The 15,566-nt window shown below is 43.1% G+C and overlaps 1 protein-coding gene across 1 annotated transcript in view; it reads left to right on the top strand.

Annotated features, from left to right (window-relative positions):
* Window positions 1-15,566, top strand: part of scara5 (scavenger receptor class A, member 5 (putative)) — a 52,829-nt gene that overhangs the window by 18,766 nt on the left and 18,497 nt on the right. Inside the window, exons 4-7 of the mRNA XM_035143714.2 lie at window positions 8,052-8,251; window positions 8,569-8,747; window positions 8,840-8,966; window positions 9,053-9,221. Of these exons, the coding sequence (XP_034999605.1) occupies window positions 8,052-8,251; window positions 8,569-8,747; window positions 8,840-8,966; window positions 9,053-9,221 (675 nt within the window). The remainder of the gene's footprint in view (window positions 1-8,051; window positions 8,252-8,568; window positions 8,748-8,839; window positions 8,967-9,052; window positions 9,222-15,566) is intronic.

Below are 15,566 nucleotides of genomic sequence, written 5' to 3'. Positions count from 1 at the left end.
AAGATTTCATGACTGAAACGGAACAGCTTTAACAGCTTTGTTTATGCTAATGTGTCACTTATGTGTACTTTATAGAAGCTGTAAACCAGAGTCAGGTGATTCAATTCTGCAGCTTTGGTGCCAACAGGGGACGACACAGTTCTGTGGAGGAAAATGTGTCAGTGTGTGAATAAAAGGCAACTCAGAGAGGAAGTACTGAGGGCAACACGGTGGTTAATTCAATATTAGAAGTGTTGAAAAGTTATAGTTCTATTCAATAGTCAGTAAATGTATGTTTTAAATGATCCTAGCTGAAAGTACAGGGCAGGCTTTTTTGTTTTTCTATATATTTAAGCATACACATGTTTTAGTATTTTCCGTTGTGAGGGTTAAGAACAGAGGATGTCGCTCCTTGTTAAGCACTATGAGGAAAAACTTTGATTTCTGACTATGGGCTATAAACATAAAATTTGATTGATTGGGATTTTGTTGATGTCCTTTCAAAACTTTAAGACACATTTGTTTTGGCAATTACAGCAAATTCCAATCCAGTGCTTTTATTTTGGTGAATGAGGCCAGATACTAAATCATTTAACAAAATGAATCTTGAATCCACAAAGAAATCCCCCAAAACTTAGTTACACGTCATAACTAGTATATTTTATTGAATATTGTTGAAGGACCTTAGACTTGATTGATGGTGAGAGTCGGATGATTCCATTCATTTAAATCATTGAAACCACAGACATCACTCCAGTAGAGACACAGCCAACTCAACAGGACACTCACACACACACACACACACACACACACACACACACACACACACACACACACAGACACACACACACACCTATTAAGTCATTCAGCCTCACAGCACGAGCCTCACTTTGAAGTCTGCTACATCAGACACGGTCCACGCTTCTAAATCAAACAAACCCCACCACCGCCACCGCTGTCACTTCATTTTGACATTCCTGCCGCTGAGTTACAGCTGGATGAACTCAACGTGCGGCCACCCCCCCGACAGACGCTCACACACAACTCAGCGCAGACACTGTTGTATTTAACCTTCTATAAAACGCACAAATACAGGTTTTCATCTGCAGCAGAGTTGCATCTCCAGTTTAAACCAAAAGTCAACAAGTCTCCATTTGGCGAATATATTCTCATAGTGTGATTTGGTTTTGCAGTAATAAATTTGTGTCCACAGTTGCACAACGAGGTTTCGCGTAAATGGCGATGAGCGGGTGTTAACCCACGACAGCAGTTATGCGTGAGTGGGTTTGCGTGCGTGGATGCGAGCGTGGGTTCTTCACCAAACACGTAGTCTGCGTGTGACTAGTGAAACAAAACAAAATAGTTGTATCTATCGTCTTGAGCCACATTTCAAAGATTCTAAACATCAATAAACCACAGCCTAATTATTAATAGCACATGTTAGATGAGTGGAGATCATGTAAGGCTTGTATTAGATGTCAGTGGTTTGTTTTTAATTAAAACCATGTTTCTTCTTTCTATTCCGCCCTCGACCTCTTTGGTGTTTATTTCTTTACTGATGAGGTTTGGCATGTTGACCATTATCCGGCTTTTATCATCTACATTCATTATTATTTTTGATTGTTAGCAACTAATTGCCTATTTAGCAGTATTTACATTATTTACATTATTTTACAGTTGTTTACATCCACCTGATGAATAGATTTCCAATATTCTTTAAACCTTTATCTCTGTTTTGGTCTCCGCCAACTCCTGAAGAAAATATCTGGCTCCTTCCCTACAAGATGTTCAGCTTTAGCCCTATAGGCTAGTTGCTCATTTTGACTGATGCTAAGTAGTTAGCGTACAGTAGGTGTATTTATGGAAAACGCTTCATTCTGCTGCTGGAAAGAAGTTTTTAATATGAAGTAAATGTAAATATATAATTACTCAGAGCATGATTCCCCTTGTGCTGCTGCTTTGAGCTGTTGTCCTGCTGTTTTGTGCCAATAAAGGTCCATCTTATCTTATCTATACTTACACAAGACCAGAAAAAGTCTTTCTCAAAGAGATCTCTTGCAGTATCTGTTTGGTTAGGATGTCTTATGACGTAGAGACGCCACAAACAGGCAGAAAGTCTTTGATAACACTGATAAAATACTTTATTTCTCCAGTCGTCCTCTGTTTAATACATTTATCTTTTCTCCCTCTGGTTCTGAGCACAGTGAAAACAAACTCAACTATCGCTCACATCTTTCCCTGCAGCTGGACTCCTGTGGGATCTTGTGTCCGTTGCGGGTTTGTAGTTTGTGTATCGTGTTGTCCAGTGCGCGGTGTGTTTGTTTTATTGTGGCGACCGACCGTGCGGGTTGATTCCAATCCTGTTTCCACAAAGCTGGTTCAGAGTCAACACAAACAGGGCAGTGATGCAGGAAGAGCAAGAAGCACAAACACGGATAATTGAGCTGTGACGTTTCCTGCCTGACGAGAAGTTGATCTGATATATGATGTGTGTTGCCGGGTATTGGTTTAGCGTGGTAACGGTAAACTGCTGAGAAATAACAACTCAACGGCTGTTACCAGGAAAGGTTGTGAAATTACAACTGGAGTTTACTCGAAAAAGGCAAAGCAAGATAGACACATGTCTGCTGTGTTTGTGAACAGGAAACTTGTTGGTAACACAAACCGTTGTCTCATAGAATTACAATCCTACACAATTAAACTTCTTCAAACATCGTACCTTTCAAAATAAGTGCTTTATTTACTAACAGATGTATAATTTAGCGCGTGTCTCCTCCATGTTAGCAGATGGGACTAAATAAAGTTGTTTTAGGTACTTCTTATCACACTGGTGTTTATTTAAGTGTTAAATTTCCCTTAAGGTTTGGTTTTAATTACTTAATTGATGCTATAAAAACAGGCCCGAAACATTATGATTGACAGCTGATCCTTGATTGGTCGAGCACATGGATCGGTGGGACTCCGACAAGGCGACTTCATCCCACGACGCTAACTTGCAATAATCCAATTAAATCTTTATCTCACGCACATTTTATCCCTGAACCCGCAGGTGGTCGTTGAGTTTGACAGCTGATATGAATCTAACCTCTCGTAGTCGTCCATTTTAAATCCACCTCACTGCTTCGTTTTGATGTGATGTCAAAGAAAGCACATTGTTCCCCTCTTACACTTTAAGATCCTGTAATTTCACCCCTCGTTCGCCGCTGGAAGACTTTCAGGTCTGCCGTTCACAAAAAGACTCTTTCTTCTTGAGTTCCTTCCCTCCGTCCTGCTGCTGGCGTCCCTTCAAAGAGCCGGAGGGTGTTGTTCAGTTTCTGTCTGCTGGGAAGCGGTGGTCTCTCACTGTTTCTCTCACTGTTTCTCTCACTTACAAACACACAGAACACAGCGCTGCGACAGCTGTGGTGTCCATATTGGACTGTTTTATTACGAGAGGGAGATTGAAAAACGGCCGCCGTCAAAAAATGTGACAGTGTAAAGTAGCTGTTTTTTTCATGTTTCTGCCTCCACAGTCGGATCACTTTCATCTCTGGCTGCTCAATGAACTGAATTTGTGTTTTAGAGTCACTTTATATCCGTCTGCAAATGTTGAAGACACTCCAGCTCAGTCCACCTGTTCGTCCACCTCCGCACCGCTGAGCTAATGTCTGACCCTCTCACTCATTGTAACTGAATCTTTTAAAACGTGTCCAACACATATATAGTTTCATTTAAAAGGTTTTCGGCAAAAGTTACTCACAAAAGAATAAGTAGCGTATTTGTTATGGACGATACACAGACTTTACACAGACTGTACATAAAGATAGATGTAATGACGGCCCCTCAAAAGTGAAGCCAAATCATCTCGGTCGCCCCCTGGTGGCTGGCTGCATTATAGATCATAACCCCCGCCTCCTTTATGTTAGCAGATGGTACATAGACCAAACAGAAAAATCAGAGTACACGGCCAATACATTTTTTCTGATGGTCAAGTCCTTGTTTTTTCCAGTAAGTTTGTTTTGTTAGCAGGATTAAGCAAAAACTACTGAACCAGGAAGGGTGGGGCATGAGGATCTGGTTCAGGGGGTGGACCCAGAACTTTCTTTAACAGAAACCGCAACAAGCATCAAAGCTAGAATAATATTTCATTTTAATGCTTCACAGCCTTTGAAGACCGGGATCTACTCACCTCATCATCATGTTTGACATTTTATTTGGAATCTCCGTTTCAACACCTGGCTCGTGTTTGCTGAAGCTTGATTCCAGCAAGGTGTTCTGGTTGAAGTCACGTCAACACCTTCTCCATATCAGTCACTTAGATTCCCTCTCAGATGGATGTCCGTGTGGAGGTGAGGAGGTCAGGAGGAGGCCGTCTGAGGCTCCCCATCACCTCGCAGACATGGCCGACTCCTTCGTGGAGGTCCGCTGATGAAAGACACTGTGAGGACACAATGTTTTCAGTGGTTAAAATACGCAGAGGGTTGATTTATAGTTGGGTATAGGACAAGATGAAGGCTGGATGAGAGTTTACATTCTTTTCAGTCGTATTGTGAGTTTCAGAGAGACACAACTGTGGTGAGGTCAAGGTTTAAACTGACTCGGCCCCGTTTTCTTCTCCTCAGTACACAAAGCAGCTCAAATTGACCCAATCAAAGTTGATGTGGCTTCCAAATAGCTCTCGAAATGTTATTGTTGGTCCTCGTCAGCTGCAGTGAGATCGTAAACACACCGTTACAGATACTGCGACCGCTAGCGCTATCGTTTAGCCTTTGTATAAACTATATAAAACAGGCAACAGGGAAACGGTTCTATAAATGAAGGGGGGGGGGGTTATGTGACGAATTTGCATTCAGTAAAAAACATGAGATTGAAATTTCAAATCTGAGCCTCAAACATTTAAATTGTTTGAGAGATGAACGACATTATCTTGTTTACCTTGTTGTGATGGTTTTACGTCAAAACTGCCGTCTTTTATCTACTTCTAGTACACACACACACACACACACACACACACACACACACACACACACACACACACACACACACGCACTTCTTTCTATAACCCTAACACCAAACAGCCCATTGAATTTGTGAGGACCAGCCAAAATGTCCTCACAACGTCAAAATTGGCCCTCACAACTATAGATAGACATGTGCACACACACACACACACACACACACACACACACACACACACACACACACACACACACACACACACACACAGGCTCAGACTGCAGATAAGGAGATAAATGAACAACACCATGTTGGTTTTGGCTTCACCCACAGCCCTCTGTCTCCTCTCTGCCCCGACCGTGACACTGTCCAGCTTGTCTGTCTGTGTCACAGTGTGTGTGTGTGTGTGTCTGTTACACACATGCAACATTGTGACAGTATTTTGTTATGAGGTCAGGAAACACTGTTTTCTGTTCAACGACTTGGTTTTAGGATAACGGTTAACTTTTGTTTAATGTTTAGTTTATTTTTATCCAAGTCGGGAGATGAACATAGTCTATGTTTTGGTTATTTTAAAGCAGGTCTGGTCCTTGTTCCTGAAATGCAAAATGCAAAAATGCCCTGATACTCTTCATTATGAGTGAAGTGCTCACTGGATAAAGAGTCAGTGTGAGTGAAACATTAAAGCAGAATCTCATTCTGATGACACACTGACATCCAGCTGTCGTCCTGGCCTGTTCTCCTGGAAAACACCACTTTATATGTGAAGGGATAAAGTGTCCTCTTCTCCAGTGAAGAATTCTGACACCGTGAAGCTGTGAATTTTGGATTAGTCTGTTTTGAACGATGTTGCCATGCCACTGTGTGAGAGTTTATATTGTTGTGCATTGTCCGTGTGAGGGAGAGGAAAGAATAGGAGGGGGACGGAAAAGACGAGAAATAACTTTCCCATTTCCCAGGTTTGAAATAGATTTATCAGGCATGAAGCTCGTCTTTCAGTCGAATTCTCCCCGAACTCATCTGCAACTCACAAAACGCAAAGCTTCACATTTCCAGCTGCATCCCAACAGACTGAGGAAGAGGAGCAGCGGCTACATGGGTGTCTAGTTTCTTTCGGATAAAACTATGAATTCTTGACATTTATGAGTAAATCTTCATCTTTAAACTTCATCTGGCTCTACGGATTTTTATATCCAGTAAATTGTAAAAGAGAGGGCAACAAAATTCAGAAAATCTGTCCAAATGTGTTCTGGCAACAAATTTTTAAGTTAACGTGTCTTTGCTCTGAAGACACAGTTGTTTTTTTTCTGAACCGTGAGAACCTACCGACCTCAAACTGTCTGTGGTGAAGAAGTGTAATTCTGCACCTTAAACCTTAAAACACACCGCGGTTTGGAAACAGTTCATGGATTCCATTAACGCTGACCTCTGTATCGACACTTCATTCGTAATCCTCAAACAATCCTCACAAGATTATCTTTGACAGAATTGTGGTATTGATGTAGTTAGTTGCTGCTTTCGAGTTCATTCCACACTTTCATCAAGCTCTGATGTTTCCTTGGTTTCATTTCATTTCTACCCAATAAATAAGATTCACCACAACAGCGAGAAAAACAAATGCCTGATTCATTTTTACAGGTGAGAGGCGGATTTCTCAAGATCACTGATAAAAGGATGTTTCTACATTTCCAAATATCCAATATTATTCTCATTTGTCCCATTTAGAAGAAATACTCTTGATATTAAAATATTGTTGCCATGGAGATTCAGCCATAAGTCGATTCTCCCCGTTCTATCAGGCTCTGGTTGATCTTAAATACATGTGTGTGTGTTCTCCTGGAAAAAAAAGAAACCCATGAACCACCGCTGACAAACCATCATTTAGCAATTAAGCTCCCTGTGTAGTGGAGAGATTTCTGCTTATTTAGTGTTTCAGGTCATTAGGGATAAACCTAACACATGTAATAGGTGGGAATTTAGATGATTTGTTTGCAGCTCTGTGGCTTTGTGGCACTTTTCTTGCTCTGAGGTCATGCGGAACGTTCTTGGCTCAGACCCCGACACACACACACACACACACACACACACACACACACACACACACACACACACACACACACACACACACACACACACACACACACACACACACACACACACACACACACACACACACACACACACACTTTGAGATTTAAACTCTCTTCAGATACGTGGAAACAGAAACACTCAGCCTGTGCAGCACTGAGCTGTGGCATCAGTGTTTCAAAGAGCATGTGTGGGGCGAATTATCTGCTTCCTCTCGTTTCCCAAGTCGTCCCTTCTTTGTTTTGTTTTATTACGCACACATTGGTCCCTGCTGTCCTGCCGAGGGGATGTCGTCATGGCGTAACGCTGAGGATCTGGTTTCAAAATATCTCTCGGGCTATCGAGCCGTTACCGCGCAACCCGCTTCCAACATAACACGAACCAGAAGAGCCTCTTCTCGTCGGGCTCAGTCGAGAGGATAGAAAAATACTGAAGAAGTGGCCTCAAGAGGAGAAGAGGTTCTTAGGCAGCATGTTCACTGTCAGCACAGCTAAATGACTGAAGTGTGTAATTCAGAGAATTATATGACTCTATCTATCTATCTATCTATCTATCTATCTATCTATCTATCTATCTATCTATCTATCTTGTAATATTTCCATGTGTAAGCTGGGATAAAACGGTAGTAAAAGGAGAATGGACATGAATTCCATCTTGAGGAATTCATAGTTCAGATCCTAAAATAAAACTCTCTCCTGCAAGTGTTGGACGAGCAGCAACGTGCGGAGGCCAACTCCCACATCAGTCGAGCTGAACACATCGTTACCACAATCTGATATAACAGCACAGAGACCTTCATGCTGAGCCCACACTGGAAACTCATTTTGGGTTTAAATAAAAAATATTTAGGTCTTAAATTAACGAAACAATAGATTTAGCAGGGAACAGACAACCAGAAAACATCTGCTCTGTGTTAATCCGCTGGCCAGCTCCAGGCTGACAGATGTGATTGATCGTGAGCGATGTTCGATTCGCTGCACCTGAGGGATCAGCGAATCAACACCCAGAACCAATCTCTCACTCCCCGTCTGTCTCCTCCCCCGCCCTAGTCTCTCGCTCCCAGGTGTCTTCACAGCGACAGGAGGTGCTGATGGAGAACGTCACCCGGATGTCGGAGCGCTCTCGGCTGCTGCAGCAGAACCTGGGCGAGGCGTCCACGCAGGCCGACCTGCTGGAGAACATCTGGAAACTGGAGAACCTCTTCCAGAACCACAGCGACTGGCTGCAGAGGCTGGAGCTCCTCATCAAGGTTCGACTGAACACGGAGAACAAGAGCTTACACAGAGCAGCAGTTCAGACCTGGACAGTGTTACAGGACACTTTGACGATGACAGATGTTTAGTCAGTGACTCAAGAAATAACCTTTTTAATATAAAGTTCCTCCTTAAGTCAATAAACTTCACTTCCAGATAGGAAATGTCTGCCCTGCTCACACGCTCCATTTCCCTTTCAAGGGTTTTCATTTTTTCCTTCATTTGTTCCTGCAGCATATTAACAGTGCATCTTGTTTATCTGTGAAATACTATGACAGCGATGAAGAATAAGTTCTGGCTGCTTCCTGTACAGGGCGTGGAGGTGGAGCTCAGGAGCATCCAGGCGTACTCTCTCCAGTCCGAGGGCTACCTGGTGCAGCTGGACGACAGGTTGTCCTCCCTGAGCAGCTCCGCCAGCAGAAACCTGACGGGCTTGATCGCGGAGGTGACGAGAGCGTCCACCTGGCTCCGAGACCAGGACCGCCTGCTCCGGTACACGAGCAGTTCAACTTCCAAAAGCATAAAAGTGAAACTGCAGCACAGTTCAATGAACGTTTATTTGTTTGCGCTCTTCTCTCTCTCAGGGAAACCTCAGGGAAGGTGAGCGGGCTGAGAGAGAAACTGGACGACGTCAACTGGACGGTGGGAGCTGTCAATCACACCTTCAGCAATGACATCAGCGTTCACAACCTGAAGATACAGGACTTACAGGTTCGTCACAGACACATCAAATTGTCTTATTCATCAAATCACTGAGAAGACGGCGAAGACAAAATTACACTCGTTCTGTTGCTCAGATCCAGATCAGCAACATCACGGAGGACACCAGCAGTTTGTGGGTGACCCACGTCCACACGGAGGCCCAGCTGAGGAACGAGATGGAGATCCTCAACACGATCACTGAGGACCTCCGTCTGAAGGACTGGGAGCACTCCCTCAGCCTGAAGAACCTCACCATCATTGAAGGTGCGTGTGTAGCCTGCTGCTCTGAGGGCTAAAGTGAACCAGGAGGTGGCTTCTCCCAAAGGAGACAATTGATGAGTGTCGCTCTTTGACTCATTCGTTCAAACTGGGCTGAAACAGCTTTTAGTCTTTCTGTTTTCTTCAGCATAATTTCAGTGTCTATAGAAGGGGCCCACCCTTTTTAGCTCTGACACCTAAACCTAAAGTTTCTTGCTGTGGCTCTCATTTTACTATGTCCTCCCAACATGTTCTCTCCCTCTAAATTCAGCTTTACACTCCAAGGAAAGCACATGTTAGATGGTTGATATCTCCAGAATCCCCGTACCCCCTCTCTGTAACTTTCTAAAAACAGTCACACCTTCCTTATACCTTGATTGGCCAGATGTGTGGAGGTGAGGAAACAACCAGATACTGTTTTCCCAAAAGATATTGTGTGACCTTCTCTATGATTGCCGGCTTTTCACAATCAATTAGCTCCACTGTGGTTTGTGCAAACCTGCATATCTACAACATATCACCAGCAGCACTGTTATTTTACCTCGCCAGCATTGCGTGAATAGTTGAGGTTACTGATGGTGGTCCGGCTCATTGTGAGTGACCCCCGCCCCGTCGAAAAATTGCAGGAGTTGCAGAAGTATGGTCGGTTCGAATTCCCCTCGGTTTACGCTCCACCTGAAACCAGACCCACTTCTGCTATTTATCAAGAATCTCTATCAGAATAACAGAAGTTAGCTGCAAGAATCTAAGTTGTTTTAAATATTAAGATAAATTGGGAGTACTGCTGGTGTTGGGTCAGGCAGGAAATGTAAAAGATCAATATCATGTTAAGGTTTTCAACAAAACTTTATCGTTGCAGTGAAAGAATTGGGTCGTTCGCCAAAAATTTGACTTTCTGGATAATTGTGTCGTGCATTTTTGCAAAATAACATATTTCCTGTACGTTGGACTTTGTATGAAATTTACAAAACAAGACCCTTGTGCCTTATTAAAAAAAGAGAGATGTAGTGTTCAGCTAACCAGGGTCAGAGCGCGAGGAAAACCTGGGAGTGAAGCACCAGAACGTGAGAACTCCGGGTGAAATCGATCCCTTTGGGTGGAACTCAGTTCTGCAAAAAGATCACTTACAACAGCTCGTCTGAGCGAATGCATGTTTGCAGTGGGCTCGAACGTAACTGAACCCCGGCATGAAATGTGATTTTTACACCGTGGGATTTACGACCCCGGGGTATTGAGCAAACTCTGAATGTTCTTCCTCCAATCTGTCCAGAGCTGATTAGTGCCGACTTGGTACGACTCTGGCTGCCAGCGCACCAAATGACTTCCCTGGCTTGTTAGAATCAGAAAAGGTATTTCATGATGTAATGCTGGCAGGGGAACCGGGCCCGAGCTGATTGATGGCAACTCGAAGCGAACGGGACCCCCGATCTCGTGGCTGCTTCGCATGTGGGTGGGATGGTGGGTTTTTTTTTTTTTCTCCTCCTGAGCCTGGAAACAATTGTGGGTTAAATTTAGACGCTGGATCCAGAACGAAAACCCAACCGCTCAGCTCTGTCATTAGTTTTAGTTCTGCTGCCCATTTGTTTGTCGTTAGCTCAAGGTCACCTTCGCCAAGAAAAGTTTTTACATCTCCGTCCATGTTTATCCTCCTCTCTTCTGTTCTCGTGCCTCCTTTTGTTTTCTTTCATCCTCTTTTATCTCCCTGTTGGTTCGACTCTCTAATTCCTCGAGGATTCACATCGTTCGTGCCGCACTTGACTTGTTTTCTTAATCTTAAAGAAACAGGAGACGCTGATTGAAATGTCGCCTGAGGTCTCTCCTCATGGGGGATGCGTTGTGTTGCCTCCACAGGTTGTAAATAACTACACAACGTTGTGTTATTAACAGTAACAGCTGCTCACTGAGGGTAAAGGCATCACTTTTAATATGTTAATTAGAGTTTACACACTGCGACACACATGAGGTCATCATCAGACGGTGTCTCGTTAGTCGCCAGATGTCGGTTCTTTCAAAGGCCGGTAACAGTCATTTGGCTAAACTGTAAAATAATCTCCTGAAGCAGATCATGTAAATTGACTGAAAGCTTCAGAACAGCTACTAAATGGACCTTTTGATAGATCTGTTTTTTGGAGAATAATGTAAAGAGCTAGGACACAAATATAAAATCATGAGAAAGAAATTCTGCTAAATGTACTTTATGAAACGTCGCCCACTAGGGGTCTCTTAATCAAAGCAATAACAAAATACCTAGTTTGAAGATGTCGTGAAGCAGCGTGGGATCATGGCAGATGCAAATTATGTTCGGGTGAGGTCGTGTGTTTAAGTTTTACTAATGTTATGCAAGAAATGGCAATAATACATAATGATCCAATACAAACAGTGGAAGGGTGAAACGGCAGACTGGCTAATTGGCTAACAGTGTTTTTTTACTTTGTCATACTTCATTTGCCCTGGAAGTTGTAGCAGAGACTTATTTTGAATGATGTAAATACACAAGTCAAAATATATAACGTAAGTCTAGTTGAGATTTTAATGATTTGTTACACATTCCAAGTTTAGGTGCGTTTCTTACTCCTGTGAACACAGTGATGTGACGTCAGTTAACGAGACGAGCTCCACAACAAGAAGACTTTCCAACACTTTCATCCAAAAAGTGATTAAAGGGCGATACCAGTCATTAATTACTGCACTTCCATGAATTATTAAAAAGACAGATTAAAAGGTTTGTACAGCAGAAGCCAAAATCTTTTCACTTTCAGTCTCTCAAATGGGTCAAACTCCCAAAACACTGAGTCCTCAAATTTCCATCATGTAACTCCAAGTGTCTTTTAGTCTTTCAAACTCCACACTCGCAGTTTGCAACAGGCTTTCTGTGCTTCAAGCTTAATTAATAATGACATAACCGTCACCATCAACTGAGAGTCAGCCGTTCTGACCCCTCCGTCCACCCCAAGCGCCGCCTTATCTCCCCCTTGTTATCTGCACTCTTCATTTCTACGCAGGCACTCAGAGTTAATTCCGGCGTCTTGGTTCCAGCTCAGTTATGAAACCCGACCGCACAGAGTGTCTCTCCTGCCTGGATGCTGACAGCGGCGTCAGTGGAGCTGGGTTTTGACGGAGCAGCCAACACAAACACGCAGCGCCGTTCCAGCCTCACGCTGCCTCGTGTTGGGCTGCGCTCCGTTTCCATCGCCCAGCTCTGCTTCCATCCCAGTTAGTGTCATGGTCATTTCAAGCCAAACATTTACAGCCACAGTGCGTTTGCTCCGTTACAGTTGGTCGACTCACGGAGGGCGATTTGATTTGGGGTCGACTTTCAGCGGACACCCCTAACCCACCTTCATCTGCGTCCTGATGATCTGTTGCCTGAATCCTGTGTGTTTTCCCATGTATTTAAAGCATGTGTCATTTAAAGTATTATGAGCTCATAGGCACATTAAGTGTTGGAGTCTCCACCTTGTAAAACCCAATAAGCAAAAGTTTAAACCTTCCAGAAAGCAGAACAGTTCAGATTTCACATGTCAGAAGCCAAGGAAGGACACGTTAAGTGTGTGAGCCAGTGTGGTGATAAAAAATATTGTGTTATTGGTGAAATGGCTGCGAGTCCCTCCCTGGTATTCCCCTCTCTCCTTTCTTGTCATGTTCTGGGCCATATTAATTTCCCTCCCTCCTCTCTCTGTTTCCTTTCTCTCCTTTCTCCGCTCTTCTATTGGCGTAAATCAAAAACACCTTCCGCTCGGGTTTCACAACTATCTTTCAAATTTGACGGGAGCATACATGTTTGTGGTTGTATGTGAGGGAGGGCGTGCACGTGAGCTCCCTCGGTGCATGTGTGTGGAGGCCTCCGCTGGCATGAAATGATTAAGTTTGAGTCACTTTAACATCTGTAATCTTTGTTGTTGTTCTTTACATGTTTGGCCTCAATCGGGTTTATGCTCCGTGCTCTCATTGCGTCATAAAAGCTGTAAAAAACAGACACTGAAAATAAGATCCGGTTAACACGGTGGAGCATTAAGCTGCTAAAGATCCAGACGTTACCTTCGAGAGCTGGTGGAGACCAAAAACGGAGCAAAAAGAGAGTGAATATTAGATTTATGTTCACGTACATGACTTCAAATGAAGGTTTAAGTTTGAGGAAAACTGCAAATGAACTAAATCTTGTGCTTCTACAGGCAGATTTGGTTTGTTGTCAACTGGGGACAATGATCACATATATCATGGTCTTTATTGTAGATATCAATTTTAATGCACCTCCACCCTTAGTTTTCATTTTACGATCTTATGACAGCATCCAACTACTTCTTAATTTGGTGCTGATTGCCAACCTGTTTCATTCCAAGGGAAAGCTAAAGCAGTTTTTCTGCAGCAGGAGGAAAAGTGAATTAATCTAAAGTTTCTGTAGCTCAAAGAGTTGCAGTTCCCTCTAAATGCAAAACACGACTCTCCACATCTTGATAGTTGCATTTAATGTGTGCTGTCACGGTTACCCAGTTATTGTGTCCCGCTGTCGCTGTCTCTACACAATCATTTTCACTAACACAACACAACAGACACAACCGTGACCCTTTGGATCAGAGAACAAAGACCTCAACTTTATTTATTGCGTTTGCTGTGTCTACACCCATTTTTCTCATTCGTGCAGAATCACTTAATCACTGAACCTCGAGGAAGTTTCTCCGCGTCATGACTCAACTTGACCCTTGACAGATGTGCAGCATTTGCATGAAGAGCTCCGAGGCCAAAAACCACACAAAAACATGTAGTCACTGGGGTTTTTTTCATGCCGCATCAGTGACGTGCACGTTTGGACAGATGATCTGTTGTTGCTGAGAGTCGCTGTGCAGCGGCTCCTTCTTTAGTTTAGTCATCGGCTGATCTGAGCGCAGCGGAGGCCTGGAAACATTCACAGCGTCTGATGGCCATTAATGTATATTTTGAGTGGCATGTTTGTTTTACTAGTGAAGAGCTCCTCGGCTCAGTCGAGGCCGCCTCACACACACACGCACACACACGCACGCACGCACACACGCTAACACAACCTCACACGTCAACCTTCAATTTCCTTTTGCACTGTTTTGTGCAAACAAATGAAATATTTTGCGAGAGAAAGACGAAAACAAACATCAATAAGTAAATGTAGCATAACCACCATATTACCCGTGGATTTATCCAGATCCAGACATAATAACGTCCTTGTTTGCAATGCTATTGATGGGGGGGTGGGGCGTTTCTTTTTTTATAGCATTTTTTTAGACGTATACTTTTCTGCAAGCAACTGGGAGAATTTTACCAAAGAAAAACTAAGAAGTTGGCTGTAAATCAGGTTTTCAGTCGGCTCACTATGTAGGAATACTGCCCTGAATCCTCAATCGCAGTATAAACAGTATATAAATATATATTATGACATATATTAAATACATCCATTGAACATTGTAGCCTGCGTGTGACCCCATCCATCTGTTCTTCATTACCACATCCTGTTTCCTCCTCATCCCTGATCATGTCTTTATATCATTTCTCATGGAGATAAACACTCAACCTACATGTTGTCACATCAGAGATCTCTGCTGGACCGTGTGACGCTCCACTCTGCAGCAGATACTCTTATCCAAACTGGACGTCGGACAGCGGCGCCGGCGCTCCTCACCAGTGTTGTATTCCCGGACGATGGGTTGATCCCGGAGGGGGCGGCTCGCTCGGCTTGTTATTGTTGAAACTCCATCAGCTGAATGAACAAGTGGGACCCGGAGAGCCAAGAGATTAATAATGTGAAGTTCTGCTAAAACAAACTATTAACAAGGATGCAATTTCTCCAGGACCACCGGGGTGAAGTGTCGTCTCCAAAGCTGACGCACGCACACAGACGCTTAGTACACACACTTCTGTACTGCAATACTTGTGAGGACCCTGCGGATGAGTTGAACAAACTATAACTTTAAAATCAGACTATTTAAAGTGTGAATAAATGGGAATGAAAAGCACATGTTAGGAACTGACTATCCAGGTATTCTTCCAAGTCAAGTATGAAACAGTTCTTCATTAAAATATCTAAAAACATTTCAATATAACATACATAACTCGTTATCTTTACATATTCAGGTCAAGACCTTTAAAATTATACCATCCAAGGGAAGAACTTGTTGACTTGTGCACTTACATCATCCAAAATGTTTCCAACAATGTTCAAACCCAGAGAAATCCATGATTTTATCCAAGGTAACAGGGACCTAAGTGACATATTGTGTGTTTAACTCTTAAGTCTCCATCACTTTGAATTGTGATTGACGGCGAAGACAAATAAGCAGAATTATACCATCTCCACTGGTGGATAATAGAAAACAGAAGTTTCTT

Source organism: Hippoglossus stenolepis, chromosome 20 (assembly GCF_022539355.2).
Source record: "Hippoglossus stenolepis isolate QCI-W04-F060 chromosome 20, HSTE1.2, whole genome shotgun sequence".
In the NCBI taxonomy this organism is placed as follows: Eukaryota; Metazoa; Chordata; class Actinopteri; order Pleuronectiformes; family Pleuronectidae; genus Hippoglossus; species Hippoglossus stenolepis.
The sequence above is the reverse complement of the archived record's forward strand: the minus strand, read 5'-3'. Positions and strand labels throughout refer to the sequence as shown.